General features: G+C 44.8%; 1 protein-coding gene across 1 annotated transcript in view; it reads left to right on the top strand.

Annotated features, from left to right (window-relative positions):
- Positions 1–12,835: 12,835 nt before the first annotated feature.
- The window catches only part of KCMF1 (potassium channel modulatory factor 1), a 146,110-nt gene continuing 135,571 nt past the window's right edge, over positions 12,836–23,374 (top strand). The window contains exon 1 of the mRNA XM_082243256.1: positions 12,836–12,980. Coding sequence (XP_082099382.1) covers positions 12,965–12,980 — 16 coding nt within the window. The 5' untranslated portion in view covers positions 12,836–12,964. The remainder of the gene's footprint in view (positions 12,981–23,374) is intronic.

The raw sequence follows: 23,374 nt of genomic DNA, 5'->3' as shown, positions 1-23,374 counted from the left end.
ACAATAGTGAGAAGAGAAAGCTAACGTTCTTGTTTTCCAATCGATGATTGGTTGATGTATGTGTAACCAGGAAAGTCCCAAAATGATTGGAAAATGTGGTGAAGTTAATACATCAAAGGTGGTGGTTTCCACATGAGACTCGTCAGCAGTTACAAGGAGTGCCTGTGTCTGACTGGTGATAGGACCAGAGGATAAAGGGGTACCGTTAATAAAACTAACGGAGATAGGTTTGGGTTTTGAAACAATAGGTATTTTATTAAGGGAGACAAAACAAATGTCAATGTAGTTTCCACAAGATCCGGTGTCGATCATAGCCTTGATGGTGATCCTAGTTTGGTCCCACTGCAATGTTAATTGAACAAAAAGATAAGGATTAGAAAAGGAAGTTGTGAGTCCCCCTAGCAAGACATTTGAACACTCACCCTCTTTTCTGCGGACAAGGGGACAGCCGTTTATCAAATGATTCAGGGATGCGCAGTACATGCAAAGATGTTCGGTTTTCCTCCTGGCACGTTCAGTAAGGTTCAGAGGTGGGCGTATCATTCCTACTTCCATAGGAGTAGGGTCAGCAGGCAACATCCGAGAAGGACTGGAAAATGGTGAGCCCATCTTCTCAGCCTTTCTTTCTCGTAGTCGTCTGTCAATGTTGATACTGGTCTGTATCAGTCCCTCTAGAGTGCCAGGTAAATCCGCTCGGGCGAGCTCGTCTTTAACGGCCTCAGATAGGCCGAGTCTAAACTGCGTTCGCAAAGATGTGTCGTTCCACCCTGAATCAGGGGGCCATCTTTTAAAATTCGCCACGAAATCTTCAACAGGCCTCCTTCCTTGTTTTAAGGCCCGTAATTGGGTATCAGCGGTACTCTGCTTGTTGGGGTCTTCATATAAACTAGCGAGTTGTGCTAGGAATAAGGGATAAGAATTAAGGAGTGGATCATCCTTTTCAAAGAGAGCGTCTGCCCAGGCCCGGGGTTCACCCGTTAAATAGGAGATGACGGTACAAACCTTAATTTGGTCAGTGGTGTAGGTTAAAGGTTTTAACAAAAAAAACAATCGACATGCGTTTTTAAATTCACGAAATTTGCTCCGATCACCAGAAAACACTATAGGAGGGTTTATCTTAGGCTCACGGGGCTGAGCAGCAGGAGGCTGTGTGAGGCGGCCAAGCTGCTGTCTCAAGGTCTGATTTTCATTTTGTACCTCTGTGAGCGCAAGGATCAATGCATCTACTTGCTGTTTTAATTGTAGTACATGAGTGGATAATTCTGCTGAATCCATATTTTTTTTAAAGGCTCGTTCAATCTGTAACGTTCATGCGTTTTTGTTAGTGGATGGATTTACAGCTGCAGAATTATTACACTCGGTAGCCTTGTAGAGATTATGTTGAACAAACATATCCAACTCTCAGGACTTCATCACCGTGCACAGCCTGTTATATACCATATATATATTAGTTAGATGTTTAATGGAGGGATAGAATATATGAGGATGTATAGATGAGAGACAGGCTATTGTATGGTGAGCACTAGAAGTAGTATTAGGAGAGTTGCAGGTGATGGTAAAGCAGATAGGTTCTGATGTCTAGTATAGTGCAGATGGTAAGAGGACACAGATGGAGTATACTTAGACAGAGTAACCTAGTGCAAGGATAGTTGAAGGTAGTCCCAAGAGCTAACAGTCTATGCAGATGATAGTGAATAGATAGATACAGGTAGTCTTGGTAATTGCAGTAGATGACAGTAGGAGATTGGTTAGTAAGAATCCCCTGTGGGGTACTTATCACTTAGTTAGGTTAGTAGTAACAGTGTCCATAGGAGAGAGGTGATCCCGTAGCGAGATACGGATCACCTGCGAGGTTCCGGCTTCAGTTCAGCAAGGGAGAATGTCAGCAGCTCCGACTTCACAGGAGTAGGTGCGGTGAACATGTGGTTTGAACGAGCGATGAGTGAGAGCAAGCCGGCGATTGAAATAGCCGCTCATAGCGGCGCTCGGCAATGATGTCATCCGGTCTTAAAGGTATATGCGTCTCTTGTTATACAAGATGGGACGCAATTAGCAGAGGAGAAATATGGAGACAAGGGTACCAGAGGTACCAGAACATTACACTTGCTTGCCATGACAATAGTGGGACAGTATTCACATCTAGGTCCAGTGGTGTCATAGGTAATCTATCTCAATTGGGTTCTTATTTTCTATAAATGCGCAATGACAACGAATGACTGCATACCCCAGATGATGTCTTGTTAGATGAAACACGTTAAGTTGAGCTCCATGTGTGCCATTGCGTTCCATGTTGTCTACTGAATATTTTGTTGAAGGCCTACCTCTATCCACTTAACTGTAAGTGTTCTTAATCCTTAAATAAATCCTCTTTTTTACGGTTTTACACTATGTGAAGGTCCTTTTGTCTTTTCTCTCTGGGTATCCATTGACTGAGCATAACTTGAGATGATACCTTTATGTCCCACTGTGACCTGTGGATTCCCCATTGAGTCACTTTCATTGATGGTGGAGTACTTCAGGGTGTGCAAAGCAGAGTGGAAAGTGATGCAAGTGATTGCCACCATCCTCTTCCCTTCCTAACCAGGTGTAGATGCATCGCTTGATGCGCAGTTCTTCCTGTTTGTAAACAAGGATTGAGTTTTCTCAATTCCAGTTCTTAAGATCGGAATTTCCGCAGTTGGTGTGTGTGCGTTTCGCGGACTTCACACTGAAAACGAGGCTTGACACTCAAACATCAATGGTACTTTGATGACCATTGCGATGTGAGCCTCGATTTCACAATGAGGCTTGACACTCACGCATTGGCGCCATCTTGCTCAGTATTCACATCTACGTCCAGCGGTGTCATAAGTAGTCTATCTCAAATGAGTTCTTATTTCACTTTCATTGATGGTGGAGTTCTTCAGGGTGTGCAAAGCAGAGTGGAAAGTGACGCAAGTGAGTGCAAATCCTCTTCCCTTCCAAACCAGGTGTGGATGCACCACTGCCTGTGTTGACCCATTAGGCATAAGCCAAACTGGGTCCAGTTACTCTGGTAAGCCTCCTTGATGTTGGCGGTGGCTGATTTATTCACATTTTTCTAATAGTGTTGTTAACAACCACTTGGGTCACAAGCTGAAGATTCCCATTTCCACTCCAATATGGACTCTAGATATATGAACTTTTTTCTACTATTTTGTCCTTTATAATTTCTTTGATGTTATTTTGAGATATTTGTCACTTTAACACAAATTATTACATTTATTATGTACTATTCACTGTACTATGTGTAACTGCCTATAGTAACCTCACACATAGATTTTACTTGTGTGGATATCAATCATTGATAGTTTTTACACATACATTGAGACACTTTAGATATAAATAGCGCTGCACTTTTTGTTTCCAATATTGTACACAGACTGTCTTCTGTTGTGTTGGCTGCTTATGTTTTATTTCACAAGGCTACTAGCGCTGTATATATTGTCTTTATTTCATGCACTACCTTTGGTGCGGTGCCATTTCAGCCCATTCCAAATGAAAGGGATAAAATTGCACTGCACAGAACTGCATGTGAATCGCACAACAACTGCACAGCGTTCCATTGCAATTCACATGCAGTAACTAGTGTCAAAGGGCCCTTAAAGTGGAACTTTAGTCAGAAAATTAAGTCCAACTCTGCTGTCAGGGTGACAACAAAAACAAGGACAGTGTGTGTCTTATCTTATCTCACTGATATTCTCTCCTTTCTCCCTTATAGGTAGTCTGTGAACATCAGCACTGTAAAGCTTCTAACTTATTTTTTATTTATTTCAGGTACTTATATAGCGCTGTCAATTTACGCAGCGCTTTATATAGAAATTGTACATTCACATCAGTCCCTACCCTCAAGGAGTTTACAATCTAAGGTCTCTAACTCACATTCATACATACCCATACTAGGGCCAATTTAGACAGGAGACAATTAACCTACCAGCATGTCTTTGGATTGTTGGAGGAAACCGGAGTACCCAAGCCGGCACAGGGAGAACATTCAAACTCCAGGCAGGTAGTGTCATGATCTGGATTCAAACCAGGGACCCTTTTTGCTGCAAAGGTGAAAGTGCTAACCACTACACCACTGTGACGCCCATCCAATATATACAATTAAGGCTGGAAATTTTTATTGAAGAAAGTGACATCCAGTTTTTAAGACCATAAAGAGGGGGAGAGTTTTCAATAAGGAAGTGACTGCTCTGGGCTTCAAAAAAATGGCAGCCTCAAGCAAGAAGAAAAAGAAACAATGCTGGAGAGAATTTACAGCACACCTTTTTTTTGGTAGCATATGTATTAATGTGGAATCTATACTCTTTTATTAACCGTTTAAATACCGATCACTTTTACCTGCCTCCTGCCCAGGCCAGATTTCAGTCATGCAACGCTGTACCCATATGATTTCTTTTTAGTCATTTTTGAGACAGACATGGTTTTGGTGGTATTTATTCACCATTTGTCCTTTTTTTTGTTTTTTTTTGCTATATAAACAAAAAAATACTGAAAATTTTGAAAAAAAAAACTAATTCTTTTCGTTTCTGTCATAAAGTTTTGCAAATCAATAATCTTTCTTCATAAATGAAGGCCAAAATATATTCTGCTACATTTCTTTGGTAAAAAATACCCCGAATCCTTGTATATTATTTAGTCTGTAGGAAAGTTATAGAGTCTTTACACTATGGTATATACACTGCTCAAACAAATTAAAGGAACACTTTGAAAACAAATCAGATCTCAATGGGGAAAATTCTCATGCTGGATATCTATACTGATATGGACTGGGTAATGTGTTAGGAATGAAAGGATGCCACATCATTTAACCACTTTCCGCCCGCCCTATAGGCAAATGACGGCGGGAAGGTGGTTACATTATCCTTACCGGACTTTATATGATGGCGGCGCGCAGAGCGGCGATCGGTGATGCGGCGTGCCACTCTGACACACTGCATCTCCGATCTTGGTAAAAAGCCTTCTGACTTAGGCTCTTTACCATGTGACCAGCTGTGTCCAATCACAGCTGGTCACATAGTAAATAGGAAGTGCCGTTGATCGGCTTTCCTCAGTTAGTACCTGACAGGCACGAGTAGAGGAGAGCCGATCTGCGGCTCTCCTGACGGGGGGGGGTCTGCACTGGTAATCAGAGCACTGATTACCAGTGCAGACCCTTGGGGGGGGGGGGGTGCCACCAGAACCACCAGGGATGCCCACCCATGACCCCAGGGATGCCCATCCATGACCCCAGGGATGCCCACCAAGGCCACCACGGATGGCAATCAGGGCTCAGGGAGCCCGCCAGTTCCCTCCCCATCAGTGCTGCCAACCAATGCCCTCCCCATCAGTGCTGCCCACCAGTGCCTGGGCGGGAAGGGGGAGAAGTGCCCGGTATTGAAGTGATTAATGGAAATGAAAATTATCAACCTACAGAGGGCATAATTCAAAGACATCCCAAAAATCAAAGTGAAAAAATTATGCAGCAGGCTAGTCCATTTGGCTGAAAATGTATTACAGCAACTCAAAATGGTACTCAGTAGTTTGTATGGCCTCCACGTGCTATTTCATTTATATAAACGTATATTTTTAGATATACACTGCTCAAAAAAATTAAAGGAACACTTTGAAAACACATCAGATCTCAAAGAAGAAAAATATCATAGTGGATATCTATACTGATATGGACTTAGCAATGTGTTAGGAACAAAAGGATAAATAAAACTATCAAGCTACGGAGGGCCAAATCCATTGTCAAGCTACGGAGGGCCAAATTCAAAGACACCCCAAAAATCAAAGTGAAAAAATGATGCAGCAGGCAAGTCCATTTGGCTGAAATTTTATTGCAGAAAGTCAAAATGGTACTCAGGAGTTTGTATGGCCCCCACAAGCTTGTATGAATGCCTGACAACGTTGGGGCGTGCTCCCTAATAAGACGACGAATGGTGTCCTGGGGTGTTTCTTCCCAGATCTGGACCAGGGCATCACTGAGCTCCCGAACAGACTGAGGTGTAACCTGGCGGTGTCAGATGGACCAAAACATAATGTCTCTGAGGTTTTCTATTGGATTTAGGTCAGGCGAGCTTAGGGGCCATTCAATGGTATCAATTCCTTCATCCTCCAGGAACTGGCTGCATACGCTCGCCATGTAAGGCTGGGTATTTTCGTGCACCAGGAGGAACCCAGGACCCACTGCACCAGCGTAGAGTCTGACAAAGGATCAAAGGAATTCATAGATATGCCTCCCTAGGCCATCACTAACCCACCACCAAAACCGATCATGCTGAACGATGTTACAGGCAGCATAGCATTCTCCACTGCTTCTCCAGACTCTTTCACGTCTGTCACGTGTGTTCAGGGTGAACCTACTCTCATCTGTGAAAAGCACGGGGCACCAGTGGCGGACATGCCAATTCTAGTGTTCAATGGCAAATTCCAATTGAGCTCCACGGTGCCGGGCAGTGAGCACAGGGCCCACTAGAGGATGTCAGACCCTCAGGCCACCCTCATGAAGTCTGTTTCTGATTGTTTGGTCAGAGAAATTTACACCGGTGGTCTGTTTGAGGTTGTTTCCACGGCCGATTACAAATTTTTGTAGGATAAAAGCAAAAATGTGCAGGCTATAAAATTTTTATTGCAAGTGAATACCATGTCCGATTTTTGTTTAACTAGTACAGTTTTGTCTGAAAAAAATCGTAAGAGCAACACTACGCATTCTCGGAATCAAAAGAATACATACAAAACAATTCAACACATGACATTGCTCCTGAAGTTGAATTCTGTCGTACGAGAATTTTTGTATGAAAGTAACCACTTCACTTTTGATATGAGATTAGCATGCAACAAAAAATGGACGAAAATTCATCTGATAATCTGATTGTGTGTACAAGTCTTTACTGCCAGTCTCCTGGAATCACCTCCATGCTCTTGCTTCTGGCAATGGCATTGTATTGATGTGCCATCTTGGAAGAGTTGGACTGCCTGTGCAACCTCTATAAGGTCCAGGTATTGCATCATGTTACCAGTAGTGACATTGACACTAGCCAAATATAAAACTAGTGAAAATTAGTCAGAAAAGATAAGTAGGGAAGGAAAAGGTTAGTGGCCTCCACCTGTAAAACCATTACTGTTTTGGAGGTCATCTCATTGTTGCCCGTCTAGTTAATTTCAATAACACCAAACTGGTTAACAACCTCCTCTGCTACTTAACTGAGCAGATCAATATCCCAGGAGTTGTTTTGACTTGATGCTATACTCTGATTAAAAATTGTTTCTTAAATGTTTTTGAGCAGTGTATTTGAAAATTGATCAGTCCTGATGTACTAACAGCATATCTAATTTCTTGTGGCCCTTAAATGACAGGACAGTATTATTACCCCCAAATGATCCCTTTTTATGGAAAGTAATCACTCCAAGATATTTATTAGGAGTCATTGTGAGTTTTTTTAAGATGTAATTTTTTGTCACAATTGTTTTAAAAATAAAGAAATTAAATCGTTTTTATTTTTCACAATTGTAATTTACATATTATCACCAGGGAAGTACAGCATCATCATATAACTGGTATGGCGGTGATCAGGGACATTGGCTGGTGACAGCATGTTAAAAAAAAAAAGTTTTTTTTAATTTTTTTTTTTTTTAAATTCTCTTTTTACAATTCTTTTTTTTTTCTTACATACTGTGCCTAGAAGGTTACAGTGTTACCACAGTAACACTACATTGCTCTGGGGAGGTGATCATGTTTTTTTTTAATTCTGCACTAACTCTTTGAAATTTACCGGGCTCCTGTTCAAATCCAATTTGGGGGCAGACTTGGTCGGGGGACAGCGCCCTCATTCCGGGGGACGTCTGGTCACCCAACGAATGGCGGTCTCTGCCTCTGTGTGAATGAGCCCCCAACTATCACAGGGAGTGTAAATATTGGTATAAATTAAGTTTTTTTAAAATTCTGCACTAACTCTTTGAAATGTCCCGCGCCCCTGTTCAAATCCAATCCGGGGACAGACTTTGTCGGGGGACAGCGCCCTCATTCCGGGGACATCTGGAATGGCGGTCTCTGCCCCTGAGTGAATGAGCCCCCAACTATCCCAGGGAGTGTAAATATTGGTATAAATTAATTTTTTTTTAAATTCTGCACTAACTCTTTGAAATTTCCAGCGTCCCTGTTCAAATACAATCCGGTGACAGACTTTGTCGGGGGACAGCGCCCTCATTCCAGGGACATCTGGAATGGCGGTCTCTGCCCTGTGTGAATGAGCCCCCAACTATCCCAGGGAGTGTAAATATTGGTATAAATGGAAGTTTTTTTTTAATTCTGCACTGACTCTTTGAAATTTCCCGGGCTCCTGTTCAAATCCAATCCGGGGACAGACTTTGTCGGGGGACAGCGCCCTCATTCCGGGGACATCTGGAATGGCGGTCTCTGCCCCTGTGTGAATGAGCCCCCAACCATCCCAGGGAGTGTAAATATTGGTATAAATGGAAGTTTTTTTTAAATTCTGCACTAACTCTTTGAAATTTCCTGGGCCCCTGTTCAAATCCAGGGACAGACTTTTTCGGAGGACAGCGCCCTCATTCCGGGGACATCTGGAATGGCGGTCTCTGCCCCTGTGTGAATGAGCCCCCAACTATCCCAGGGAGTGTAAATATTGGTATAAATGGAAGTTTTTTTTAAATTCTGCACTAACTCTTTGAAATTTCCTGGGCCCCTGTTCAAATCCAGGGACAGACTTTTTCGGAGGACAGCGCCCTCATTCCGGGGACATCTGGAATGGCGGTCTCTGCCCCTGTGTGAATGAGCCCCCAACTATCCCAGGGAGTGTAAATATTGGTATAAATGGAAGTTTTTTTTAAATTCTGCAATGACTCTGAAATTTTTCGGGCCCCTGTTCAAATCCAATGCGGGGACAGACTTTGTCGGGGGACAGCACCCTCATTCCAGGGACATCTGGAATGGCGGTCTCTGCCCCTGTGTGAATGAGCCCCCAACTATCCCAGGGAGTGTAAATATTGGTATAAATGGAAGTTTTTTTTTTAATTCTGCACTGACTCTTTGAAATTTCCCGGGCTCCTGTTCAAATCCAATTTGGGGACAGACTTGGTCGGGGGACCCCGCCCTCATTCTGGGGACATCTGGAATGGCGGTCTCTGCCCCTCTGTGAATGAGCCCCCAACTATCCCAGGGAGTGTAAATATTGGTATAAATGGAAGTTTTTTTTAAATTCTGCACTGACTCTTTGAAATTTCCCGGGCTCCTGTTCAAATCCAATTTGGGGACAGACTTGGTCGGGGGACCGCGCCCTCATTCTGGGGACATCTGGAATGGCGGTCTCTGCCCCTGTGTGAATGAGCCCCCAACCATCCCAGGGAGTGTAAATATTGGTATAAATGGAAGTTTTTTTTAAATTCTGCACTAACTCTTTGAAATTTCCTGGGCCCCTGTTCAAATCCAGGGACAGACTTTTTCGGAGGACAGCGCCCTCATTCCGGGGACATCTGGAATGGCGGTCTCTGCCCCTGTGTGAATGAGCCCCCAACTATCCCAGGGAGTGTAAATATTGGTATAAATGGAAGTTTTTTTTAAATTCTGCAATGACTCTGAAATTTTTCGGGCCCCTGTTCAAATCCAATCCGGGGACAGACTTTGTCGGGGGACAGCACCCTCATTCCAGGGACATCTGGAATGGCGGTCTCTGCCCCTGTGTGAATGAGCCCCCAACTATCCCAGGGAGTGTAAATATTGGTATAAATGGAAGTTTTTTTTTAATTCTGCACTGACTCTTTGAAATTTCCCGGGCTCCTGTTCAAATCCAATTTGGGGACAGACTTGGTCGGGGGACCGCGCCCTCATTCTGGGGACATCTGGAATGGCGGTCTCTGCCCCTCTGTGAATGAGCCCCCAACTATCCCAGGGAGTGTAAATATTGGTATAAATGGAAGTTTTTTTTAAATTCTGCACTGACTCTTTGAAATTTCCCGGGCTCCTGTTCAAATCCAATTTGGGGACAGACTTGGTCGGGGGACCGCGCCCTCATTCTGGGGACATCTGGAATGGCGGTCTCTGCCCCTGTGTGAATGAGCCCCCAACCATCCCAGGGAGTGTAAATATTGGTATAAATGGAAGTTTTTTTTAAATTCTGCACTAACTCTTTGAAATTTCCTGGGCCCCTGTTCAAATCCAGGGACAGACTTTTTCGGAGGACAGCGCCCTCATTCCGGGGACATCTGGAATGGCGGTCTCTGCCCCTGTGTGAATGAGCCCCCAACTATCCCAGGGAGTGTAAATATTGGTATAAATGGAAGTTTTTTTTAAATTCTGCAATGACTCTGAAATTTTTCGGGCCCCTGTTCAAATCCAATCCGGGGACAGACTTTGTCGGGGGACAGCACCCTCATTCCAGGGACATCTGGAATGGCGGTCTCTGCCCCTGTGTGAATGAGCCCCCAACTATCCCAGGGAGTGTAAATATTGGTATAAATGGAAGTTTTTTTTTAATTCTGCACTGACTCTTTGAAATTTCCCGGGCTCCTGTTCAAATCCAATTTGGGGACAGACTTGGTCGGGGGACCGCGCCCTCATTCTGGGGACATCTGGAATGGCGGTCTCTGCCCCTCTGTGAATGAGCCCCCAACTATCCCAGGGAGTGTAAATATTGGTATAAATGGAAGTTTTTTTTAAATTCTGCACTGACTCTTTGAAATTTCCCGGGCTCCTGTTCAAATCCAATTTGGGGACAGACTTGGTCGGGGGACCGCGCCCTCATTCTGGGGACATCTGGAATGGCGGTCTCTGCCCCTGTGTGAATGAGCCCCCAACTATCCCAGGGAGTGTAAATATTGGTATAAATGGAAGTTTTTTTTTAATTCTGCACTGACTCTTTGAAATTTCCCGGGCTCCTGTTCAAATCCAATTTGGGGACAGACTTGGTCGGGGGACCGCGCCCTCATTCTGGGGACATCTGGAATGGCGGTCTCTGCCCCTGTGTGAATGAGCCCCCAACTATCCCAGGGAGTGTAAATATTGGTATAAATGGAAGTTTTTTTTAAATTCTGCAATGTCTCTGAAATTTTTCGGGCCCCTGTTCAAATCCAATCCGGGGACAGACTTTGTCGGGGGACAGCACCCTCATTCCAGGGACATCTGGAATGGCGGTCTCTGCCCCTGTGTGAATGAGCCCCCAACTATCCCAGGGAGTGTAAATATTGGTATAAATGGAAGTTTTTTTTTAATTCTGCACTGACTCTTTGAAATTTCCCGGGCTCCTGTTCAAATCCAATTTGGGGACAGACTTGGTCGGGGGACCGCGCCCTCATTCTGGGGACATCTGGAATGGCGGTCTCTGCCCCTCTGTGAATGAGCCCCCAACTATCCCAGGGAGTGTAAATATTGGTATAAATGGAAGTTTTTTTTAAATTCTGCACTGACTCTTTGAAATTTCCCGGGCTCCTGTTCAAATCCAATTTGGGGACAGACTTGGTCGGGGGACCGCGCCCTCATTCTGGGGACATCTGGAATGGCGGTCTCTGCCCCTGTGTGAATGAGCCCCCAACCATCCCAGGGAGTGTAAATATTGGTATAAATGGAAGTTTTTTTTAAATTCTGCACTAACTCTTTGAAATTTCCTGGGCCCCTGTTCAAATCCAGGGACAGACTTTTTCAGAGGACAGCGCCCTCATTCCGGGGACATCTGGAATGGCGGTCTCTGCCCCTGTGTGAATGAGCCCCCAACTATCCCAGGGAGTGTAAATATTGGTATAAATGGAAGTTTTTTTTAAATTCTGCAATGACTCTGAAATTTTTCGGGCCCCTGTTCAAATCCAATGCGGGGACAGACTTTGTCGGGGGACAGCACCCTCATTCCAGGGACATCTGGAATGGCGGTCTCTGCCCCTGTGTGAATGAGCCCCCAACTATCCCAGGGAGTGTAAATATTGGTATAAATGGAAGTTTTTTTTAAATTCTGCACTGACTCTTTGAAATTTCCCGGGCTCCTGTTCAAATCCAATTTGGGGACAGACTTGGTCGGGGGACCGCGCCCTCATTCTGGGGACATCTGGAATGGCGGTCTCTGCCCCTGTGTGAATGAGCTCCCAACCATCCCAGGGAGTGTAAATATTGGTATAAATGGAAGTTTTTTTTAAATTCTGCACTAACTCTTTGAAATTTCGTGGGCCCCTGTTCAAATCCAGGGACAGACTTTTTCGGAGGACAGCGCCCTCATTCCGGGGACATCTGGAATGGCGGTCTCTGCCCCTGTGTGAATGAGCCCCCAACTATCCCAGGGAGTGTAAATATTGGTATAAATGGAAGTTTTTTTTAAATTCTGCACTGACTCTTTGAAATTTCCCGGGCTCCTGTTCAAATCCAATTTGGGGACAGACTTGGTCGGGGGACCGCGCCCTCATTCTGGGGACATCTGGAATGGCGGTCTCTGCCCCTGTGTGAATGAGCCCCCAACCATCCCAGGGAGTGTAAATATTGGTATAAATGGAAGTTTTTTTTAAATTCTGCACTAACTCTTTGAAATTTCCTGGGCCCCTGTTCAAATCCAGGGACAGACTTTTTCGGAGGACAGCGCCCTCATTCCGGGGACATCTGGAATGGCGGTCTCTGCCCCTGTGTGAATGAGCCCCCAACTATCCCAGGGAGTGTAAATATTGGTATAAATGGAAGTTGCTATGCAGAAAAAGCCTTTTATTGTGCACATAGCATACTGTGAAGGCCAGGACAGAGCTCCTGGTGTCAGCTGACAGTGTGAGGAAGGATAGTGTAGTGACATATATGGGACATAGGTGGAAGAAGTATGTATGAGGTGAGGTGTGAAGCAGCAGGCTGGTATGTAGTGTGTCAGGAGGAGGAAGAGGAGGAGGGTGTAGAGGAAGCACACACACACACTCTCTCTGCTCTCTCACTAGGAGGAGGAGTCGGAGGAGCAGCTGCAGCGGCGGCGGCCTGAGCGATAGGATGTCCCGACATGAAGGTGAGTGGCGAGGGGAGGACACAGGCGACAAACCGCCGACTGAGCCCCCTTCCTCTGCCGTTTACACACACGTCTTCCCGGGCAGGCCCTCCTGTCCGTACACTGTATACACAGTGCTGTGCTCTCAGGCTCCGGGCCTCCTCCTCCTCCCCCCTCGGTGTAACCGGCTCCTTCTTCCCCATTCCTACAGGCCTCGTACTCCCGACATGGAGCCTTCCTCTATCACCCTCTGCTTTCACACCTGTCTCCCTTGCTAGGCCTTGTTTTCATTCCTCGGCTCCCCCCCTTCCTGCTCGCACAGCTCCCGGGGACATCCTCACTGCCAGGCCGAGGCTTCGGGCCCTCAGTCTGTGTCCGCCCCAGTGTCACTCTATGACTTGACACACGTGTGTACGGTGGGGGACCCCTGTGTCTAGGGTAGTGTGAGCAGGCTGGGGGGCCCCGTCAGGTGTGTATGGTGCGGAGAGGAAGGAGAGGCCTGGGAGGAGGGATTGCACTGTCATCCGAGGGAGGAGGAGGGGGAGCCGTGTGGACACACACCGGCACAGGAGCCTCTTCCTGATCCCTCATCACAGGCATCTACTGCTTATCAGCATCACTGTGGTGGTATTAGAGGGATCAGTCTGTGTGGGGGACACCTGTGGATGTGTCAGGTCTCTCCTCTACCTATGGGACACCTCCTGTCAAACTTTACTGCACTCTTTGACAGCTACAGGGCCTGTGTTTGTGCAGCTAGAGATCAACTCTGTTCTGATGATAGGTGATTGGTTGCTGGGAGTTATGGCACATTACCAGAAATATACTCAGGCTGCTTTTCCAGCATTGCTTTCTGACTTCATTTTACTGTATGCAAATGGAAGGACTGTGGCTGGGCTGGGGATCATCCTTTCTGTTGTGTTGATGTGTAAACCCGGTTACTAGACTTGCATAAGCTATACAATATGGCTTAGGGCTCTTTCACACGGACGATCCGATCAGATCCGCCTGTCAGTTTTTTAGGCAGATCTGATCGGATCCTCCATGCAGCTCTATGGGGCAGCGGAGACACCTCCGCTGACACCCGCTGCCATCCATATCCGATCCTGTCCGTGAAATCTGGACGGATGGAAACCCTATTTTTCCATCCGTTCAGGGATCGGATGAGAGTGGACAGGCGGCTCTCATCCGATCCCCCATAGAGAGCAGCGGGAGCTGTGACACCTCCCTCTCCACACTGCAAGCGGAGACGGAGCTGTCATCCGCCGGCTCAGTGGATCGATCCCCACTGAGCAGCACGGATCCGCCTACGGAGGCGGACCGTGTGAAAGAGCCCTTAGGGCGATTTTTCTTTTTTAGTTAAAAAAAAAAGAAGAGATTTTGGTATAGTGACGAGGGGTTATAACCACAGAGGAGAGCTGGCATGAGAGTGACTTAGTCCTGATACGTATGAATACAAAAAAGAACGCCCAAGGGCCTTTGTAAGACACAAACCACAAGGTATAAAATGTACAGAATCTATTACACTTTGGTACATACAAAAATAATTTTGATAGACATAGTTACATATATGCATGGGTTTCCATAGTTACATAAATAAAAGTATGACTGACAGTCCAAGGTGTAAATGTATAAATGATACATTTCTACGCGTTTCGCAAGACAATGCTCGCTTCCTCAGCAGATACATATATAAATGCAAGTGTATATAATAGTCCTAGATAGACTGCTACAGATAGGGGTCACAACCACTGTCAGGTTTTTAAAAGCGACAATAAATATATTAATTGTGATGCACTTCTTTACCCTAGAAATAAAAAGTCATCAGCTACAAATACTAAGGTTGCTGACTTTTCATATCAGGACACCTACCTGTCCAAGGATCCACTGCTGTCCTCACCCGAGCCAATTCTTCAGCTGTCTTTGGGTCCAGGCTCTGGCATGTTTACTAAGGTTAGCCAGCTGTGACTGCTGACTGAGCTGCACTTTGTAAATGGTCCCTCAGCTTTCCGCTACTTGTAACCTGTTCCAGAAGGGGCGATCTGAGCGGATACCTGTCAAAACCTCGTTATGTGCCCCCTCCCTCCAAAAGCCAAAACTGAAAGAGGGGAAGGAGGCAGATGAGTAGGATCTTTTGGAGTGGAGTTCTGCTTTTAACAGTTTTAACCACTTGCCGACCGCTCACTTGAGCTCTACTGCGGCAAAGTGGTTAGTTCCCGTCCAGCGACGTAGACCTACGTCGCTGGACTCCTCCCCTTGCGAAGGCTCGCTCCCGCTGTTTTCAGTCACAGCGGGAGTTGGGCCAGGGGAGGAGCGGCGGTGATCACCGCCGCTCTTCCCCGATCGTCGGGGAATCGAGTTTGGAGATCCGCCCGCTTGTGTAAACAAAGCGGGCGGATCTCCTAAGTGACAGGCAGTGACAGATTGCAGGGTACAGCATAGCTGAACCTGCGATCTGTCCCTGTGTCAATCAGTCACCTCCCCCCCCCCCACACGTTAGTAAGCACCAGGCATACATTAACCCCTCCCTCTCCAATAAAGTTAACCCCTTCCCTGCCAGTGTCATTGTTACAGTAACAGTGCATATTTATAGCACTGATTACTGTAGAAATGTCAGTGGTACCCCCAAAAGTGTCAAAAATGTCAGTCAAGGGTCCGATCTGTCTGACGCAATGTCGCAGTCCCGCAAAAAAAAATCGCAGATCGCCGCCATTACTCGTTAAAAAAAAAAAAAAAAAACACCAAAAATGACAGAAATCTTTCCCTTAGTAAATGCAATAACTTTTGCGCAAACCAATCAAAATAAGCTTATTGTGATTTTTTTTTTTTTACCAAACATATGTAGCAGAAAACAAATAGGCCAAAAATTTTAAAAAATTTAGATTTTTAAATTTTTTTGGGGGAATTTCATATAAAAAAAAATGTGAAAAATATTGCTATTTTTTCAAAATTTACGCTCTTTTTTTGTTTATAGCGCAAAAAGTAAAAATCGAAATACCACCAAAAGAAAGCTCTATTTGTGGGAAAAAAAGGACATAAATTTCGTTTGGGTACCGCGCCGCACGAGCGCGCAATTGTCAGTTAAAGTCGCACAGTGCCGAATCGCAAAAAGTGGCCCAGACGTAAGACAGCAAAATCCTCCGGTGGTAAAGTGGTTAATTGTGATGCACTTCTTTACCCTAGAAATAAAAAAGTCATCAGCTACAAATACTAAAGTTGCTGACTTTTCATATCAGGACACCTACCTGTCCAAGGATCCACTGCTGTCCTCACCCCGAGCCAATTCTTCAGCTGTCTTTGGGTCCAGGCTCTGGCATGTTTACTAAGGTTAGCCAGCTGTGACTGCTGACTGAGCTGCACTTTGTAAATGGTCCCTCAGCTTGCCGCTACTTGTAACCTGTTCCAGAAGGCTGCGGCCAAAGGGACGATCTGAGCGGATACCTGTCAAAACCTCGTTATGTGCCCCCTCCCTCCAAAAGCCAAAACTGAAAGAGGGGAAGGAGGCAGATGAGCAGGACCTTTGGAGTGAAGTTCCACTTTTAACAGTTTTAAATAAAGAGATTCCTTGCATGTCGGGATTGTAATTGTCACATTGCTTGTGCTCTCAACTAACCTGTCAAACCATCAAATGTCTGGGGTCATAAATCATCGCATGTGCAGCACCATGGCAGTTTAAGATTAAACAGAGGCTAAGATGGCAGCTTCCTTGGCTGAAAAGGGTAGGAGGGGAATAGTTCCGCTTTAATGTTAGCTATGTCCCTGTAATGCCTCTTTTACACGGGCATTCTGTATATCACCCCATCCGTTTTGAGGGTGATATACAGACATAATGCATGTCAATGGGATTGCGGATGCCAGCAGATGACCATCCGCTGACATCCGATTTTCATCCTTTCAGTTCTGTTTCGTTTTTTGGAACGGAACAGAACCCTATTTTTCTTCTGTTTAAAAAACGGAAAGGACGCAAAATCCGATGTCAGCGGTGTCATCCGCAATCCCATAGACATACATCCGTATATCATCTGCAAACGGATGGGGTGATATGCGGACATACGGACCGGATGACACAAGTGTCATCCGTATCTGTAAAAAAAAAAAAAAAGTGACTGAACGGACGACAAAAATGGAGGGCCCGTGTGAAAGAAGCCTTAGGCCCCTTCTCACAGGTGGATACATTTTAGCTTTTAGCTGCGGATAGATGAAGTTATCTACTGCAGCTAAACTCAGACAATGCTTTCCTATGGCCCCATTCACACACTGCATTTAGCAACTGTTTCATTACATGTGGTTTTCTGCGGTTAGAAACTTTTTTTTTTTTTTTGTAGTGCGTCCAGGACTGATTTATCACAGCTATCTACATAAACGCATGTAATCGCAGTGTAATATTTCACCTGCGAATAGCAGCGGCAACAAAGAGAGAAAACAGGAAGCACATCAGAAATGGCAAGAATGTTCCACCGCAGCTAGACACATCTGCATGTAAACGCAAATAATCGCATTGTACGACCCCAAGCGATCGCAGTGCCTAGAGTCTTGGAATTTCAAAATAACAAAACACGATTTTACTAGTGTGAAAAGGGCTTTAGGGACATTCCCTATCTAAAGTTGGCCATATACAGAAGATACATTAATAGCTAAACAGTGTGGCTGGAAGAATCTCCACTGCCTGCTGATTGTATTCTGACAGCTGCTGCCAGAATGCCGCAATAGTGGCTGCTTCTGATTGGATGTTCGGCCGAAAAATTTCTCCCCTGGTTCCTTCGATTTTGAAGCATGTTGGGCAGTAGGGTGCAGACAGAGCCTGAGGCGATTCATCAGGAACTGGCAGATGTTCATTCTAAGTATGGCTAGCTTTTTTTTTTTTTTGGTTATTATCGATGTCCCAAGAATTGAAAGTGAAAGTAAATCCAAAATTTTGAGTTGCCATCAGAACAAAGTCTTCCAATGGGCATGCTTTTTCTTGTGACAAAGAGGGGGTTCCCTCCTATTGGATAGATATCCTCTTACTTCCTGTTGAGTCTACAGGATAGGAAGTGAAAGGAAATCTCCCTAATGAGACACAGATGGCTAAAAAAGAAAAATGGGCAGCGATTTTAAAACCTCCCTAAAAAAAGTTTTGTTCGGTATACTTTAATGTCTTTTCAAAAGGTGGTTTCTTTTATATTTTATTTACAGCTTTCACTACAATAATATCTATGGATAATGTGAAGGTCCTTGTTCAGGCACTTCCTTTTGTGTTACCCTGGTTGAGAATACAAGTTGGCTCTGTTGAAACACATTACAGGCATGGTCTTCTTTTGATGTGCATGTGGACAGGAAGTGGCTGGAAGTGGCTGCAGGTGATCTGCTACGTTAGGATGCAAAAGATTAAAAAAAAAAAAATGAAAACCGTATTATTTGGAGGAAAAATAAATATAATTGTTTTTGATTGTTTTAGCGAACTAGCAGAATGATTGCATCTTTAACATGGAACTGTGGAAATAATTAAAATACTTAACATTATTACCCCACCCGGCTGATGAAGAATGATGTAATATAGAGGAATACTTGTTTTACTCCAGTCACACAGCAGGCACACCTATGTTGTCATGTAAAATACAAGACCAGTGATGTCCACTGGTTCTGCATTGTACAAAACGACGAGAGGGGCAGCAACAAGACCAGAAGAGGACTGATAAGAGGTACCTCTTGGGGAAATATAACTGAAACAAGCAGAGAGAAAAACAGCGATCGGTGGATTAGGTAAGTCTTCCTCTCTATTAGATCATCCCATAGTAGAATGGATATCACATATCTCATCACCTGGGAGGGGGAATAGACAAACAGAATTGCTGTATGTCAGGCTTTTTAAGTCTAACTCCAGGGTTTGTTTATTTTAAGAACAGCCACAAGTCAAGTAATGCCTTGTTTCCACTGAGCGGAACGGTTCGGGTCGGTACAGTTTGGAAGGGTTAGAATGGTCCGGTCTATTCAGGTGAGCGTTTCCACTGCAAGTCGGGCCACCAGGGACCATGCGGGATTTACACCAAATGAGGTGTTTGTTTTGCGCCTTCATTTGACGTGAGCATTGAAGTTTTCATGTCCGCCTATCAGTGGAATCTATCGTGTGACGCCAGTAGCTCCGCCCTAACCGTACCGTACCATTTCTTATGGCCCTACATCTGAAGCAGGACCAGGAATGGTGCGGTTTGGTTCGGTTGTATGGGCCACTTTCATAATGGAAACACTCAAATTAGCGTACCGTACCGAACTGACCCGAACCGATCCGCTCAGTGGAAACGAGGCATAAGTTATCTCTAATGAGAATTGTCCTATGCCCAGCTTAATGCTTTTTACTGTACAAATCTAAAGCAGGGTATACACTTTTTTTTTTTTTTTTCTTTCTTGAACTCACTGGGATTACACTGATGAATGCTGCAGACTTTGGCCTGCATGTGCTCTGATTTAATGCAATGCTGGTTTTCCTGCAGGACCATTTGACAGAAGCCAGTCAAACTGCTCTAATTCAGAGAAGGGATCCTGTTGATAGTTCCAGGGGTCACCAACCTTTCAGACCTCATGGACTACTAAACTCACAATTATGAATCCCACGGACCACTTTTGCATGCCTTATACACACGATGCTTCGGCTCTCTGCCCCCTCCCCCTGGATCACACTGTTGCCTTAAATACACATTACTCTGCATTACTCTGCTGCCTTACACAAACTCATCATTGGCTCTCACCTCCTTATCCAGCCATGTGCTTGAGCCCTGTGCTCCCTCCCTCCCACAGTCTGTGATGAGCACTGCCATTGGCAGTCCCCTCCTTCACCTCCCACTCTCTACACTGCTCCCAGTGCCTCCCTCTGAGTTCACAGTAGCTGGAACTACAGAGGAGGTATCACTGTGCTCTGACAGTATTGACTGTCAGCCCGCATTGATAACAACACTGGAAACAACATTGGGTGGTATACATCCGCTACAATGTTGAGACCACCAAAATGTTCTCCTTGACCATCAGTGGTCCATAGATCACTGGTTTAGGCTGTGTTTTATTCTAGCTGCACACTGGAATTGTCTGGTTTAGTGTGTGGGCTAGTATCCGCTATGCATTGGTGGTGCCTGGCATCTCTACAATGCAAAGTGCTGGTTATCTTTTTTTCTATTTTCTTTATTGAAATGTCAAAATGGCTTTTCTCATCCATCCACCACAGTGGTGCGATGATCAATGCAGACATTAGGTGAGCTCCTGTGCATTGTGGAAAAACTCACACCAGAGTTGTGGTGTAAAAGGGGTACATAGGGATTACATGTGTGACTGGGCCCTTATCAACCCTTGGCAATTTACAAAACTTGCATTCTGTCTCAAGAATACAAGGCTTTTTGTGAATGTATGAGTGGAGAGGAGGGGTAAGTATATGACTACATACCTTTACTGTATGACACCCAGGATTCTGTTATAGCAGTTAAGTATCCAGGATGAATTAAATCATAATTTGTACAGTAAACTGCAGTGAGCCAGGCATGGGCTGTTCAGCATTAGAGGTTAACTTTTGATCTGTGGCTATTTTAAAAAAAAAAAAAAAGTGAATTTCCCAGGGTTCTGCTTTAGGTGGCCATTTGTAGACATTGACGATATTCAATGTCAAAGGATCAAAGATCACATACCTACATCTCCATGCAGGTGGTAAAGATAAAGGTTAACAAATGGTCTTGCTGAGAAAAAACAAAATTCTGCTTGTGATTATGCAATTGTTTGTTTTTTCACAAGTGTTCGTCTTTTAGAAATAAATCTGCAACTTTAAAGAATTCATTAGGCCTGATCTGCTAATGCCCTACTTGTGCCACAAGGTGTGCTGTGTAGTACTATTGTATTCCTTATCTGTAAAACTCTGGCATTCAACTTTCACTTTCCTTCATGTACTTTTCTAGTGGGGAGACTTCATGTTCTTATGATATTGTTTTTGATTGCTTGGTTTGTTCTGTTTGAAACATGAGTTTTGGACCATCTAAAAGTTCAGCTAATATCTGAAGATAGAAAAATTTGTTCATAATGGAATTGTGTATATATAGCATAGCCATAGATCAAGTTGGCTTCTGGATTTGACTTACCCACTTATGAGTGTTAAGATTTGGGCAATTTTTGCTTCTTTATGACTAAATAAAATACAGGCACAAGTTTTGGAACAAGATTCTGAATGATTTGGTCTAATGCTATTTAATGCATTTTTGATGGATAACTCCACCTAAAGCTGAAATTTGTATTCTGGATATTTGCTGGTGGGTTAAATACCATCAGCGTAATTATACTGTAGCTGTCGGGCAATGCTGGTGATGTTCAAGGAGTATCCGTGCACTTGTGGGATTGTTGGTGCTGATGCGGGTCAGCATTGCTGCAAGGTTTTTTTTTCTCTCCTTTCTTTCCGTCCGGCTGTGGCGACCGTGCTATTAGTGCCCTTCCTGCCTGTGGTTTCTGCGGTGGAACGCAAGCCTCCACCGCAAACTTCCGGGATGCGCCGGATTAATTACCGGCACGTCACTTCTGGTTTCGGATGTATTTATAGTGTGCTTGCGGATGTGGGCGATGCCTTTGATAACGTCACCGATGACGAAACGCGTCAGTAACGCCCACATCGACGCAAGCACGCACACGCTGTGGCCATTTTCTTTTTTTACATGCTGTGATTCCCCTACGGACATGTGAGTAGTCTGTACTGTTCTTATCATTAACCACTTAACGACCAGCCACGTAGATCTACGTCGGCTGACTTTGAGTGGTTATACCGGGATGATGCCTCTAGCTAGAGGCATCATCCCGGTACCGTTGTTTGAAGCCGGCGGTCGGCTTTCCGTCGGTAACGATCGATGCGGCTCGGGAGCCGCTCGATCGTTACCCGGGGGGGCGGGAGGGGACGTCCCCCCCCCTCCCGCCGCCTTCCGCGGCTTTGCTCGGGGCTCCCGTCCCACCGGGAGCCCCGAGCACCCAGCCGGCACGTCCGCCGGCTGGATGGAGTCCCGATGAATGCCGGAAACGGCATCGATCGGGTCTCCGATGACGTAACCCGGAGGCGGCGTCCATGACGTCACATCCGGGTTACCGTGCCGCAAAAGGCGGCAGATTTAAAAAACGGCTGTATGCAAAAATGCCGTTTTTGGCGTTTTGCATACAGGGAAGTGTAGTGGAGGGGTCTAGGGTCTTTTAGACCCTCGATCCCTCCATAAAGAGTACCTGTCACACATATTGCTGTCACAAGGGATGTTTACATTGCTTGTGACAGCAATAAAAGTGATCAGATTTTTTTTTTTTAAAAAACCTGTAATAAAGTTAAAAAAAAAGAAAAAATAAATAGGAAAAAAAAAAAAAAAAAAATTTAGCCGCCCCCGTCACCGTTAGCTCGCGCACAAAAAAAAACGTGTACGCAAGTCGAGCCGCAAATGAAATCGCTGTTCAAACCACACATGTGAGGTATCGCCGCGATCGCCAGAGCGTGGGCACTCGCGCACAAAAAAAAACGTGTACGCAAGTCGAGCCGCAAATGAAATCGCTGTTCAAACCACACATGTGAGGTATCGCCGCGATCGCCAGAGCGTGGGCAATAATTTAAAAAAAAGAGCTACACTCTAACTCAAAACTGGTAACCGTTAAATAAATTTAAAGCGTCGCAGATTGAGATCTCTATTGACCGTAGTTTATCGCCATCCCACGGGGGGGCGCAATTTTAAACCGTAACATGTTTGGTATCTATTTACTCGGCGTGACATGTTCTTTCACAATATACAAAAAAAATGGGCTAACTTTACTGTTTAGTATTTTTTTAAATTAGTGAAATGTGATTTTTCAAATTTTTTCCAAAAAAATGGCGTTTTAAAGACCGCTGCGCAAATACCGCGTGACAAAAAATTTTGCAATGACCGACATTTTATTCTCCAGAGTCTTTGCTAAAAAAATATATATAATGTTTGGGGGTTCTAAGTAGTTTTCTAGGAAAAAATACTGGTTTTAACTTGTGAACAAAAAGTGTCCGAAATAGGGCTGGTTAAAGTGGTTAGTGGTTAAAGTTTCCTGTACGTACTACACCATTTGGAGTTGTTTGCTTCTTCTGAGGTTTACCTAATGCCCACCCTAACTAGTGGGGGCTCTACCTGGAGGGGGACTGTCTATATGTGCATGGAATAAGACAGAGGAATGCTGCCCTCACCTCTATGGATCACAGCTGATGGTTGCTGAATAAGCACACAGGCTTGTCTGACCACTCATTCAGTTGAGAGGTCCACTTCTGGTAAGAGTACATCTATTGTGACACATTGGGGGATTTAGGTCTCATTCTTGGAAGTGGGGATCCTTCTTTCTACCTCGATTTATCTTCTGTGGCACAAGGGACTTATTAACATCATCATTTCCTCTGGTCTCAAGCTCTTTCTTGTTTGGATGGACTG

The sequence above is a fragment of the Pelophylax lessonae genome (genome assembly GCF_965119305.1).
Source record: "Pelophylax lessonae genome assembly, chromosome: 1".
NCBI classification, from domain to species: domain Eukaryota; kingdom Metazoa; phylum Chordata; class Amphibia; order Anura; family Ranidae; genus Pelophylax; species Pelophylax lessonae.
Note: the sequence above shows the minus strand (reverse complement) of the source record. Positions and strands in the feature narration are given on the sequence as shown.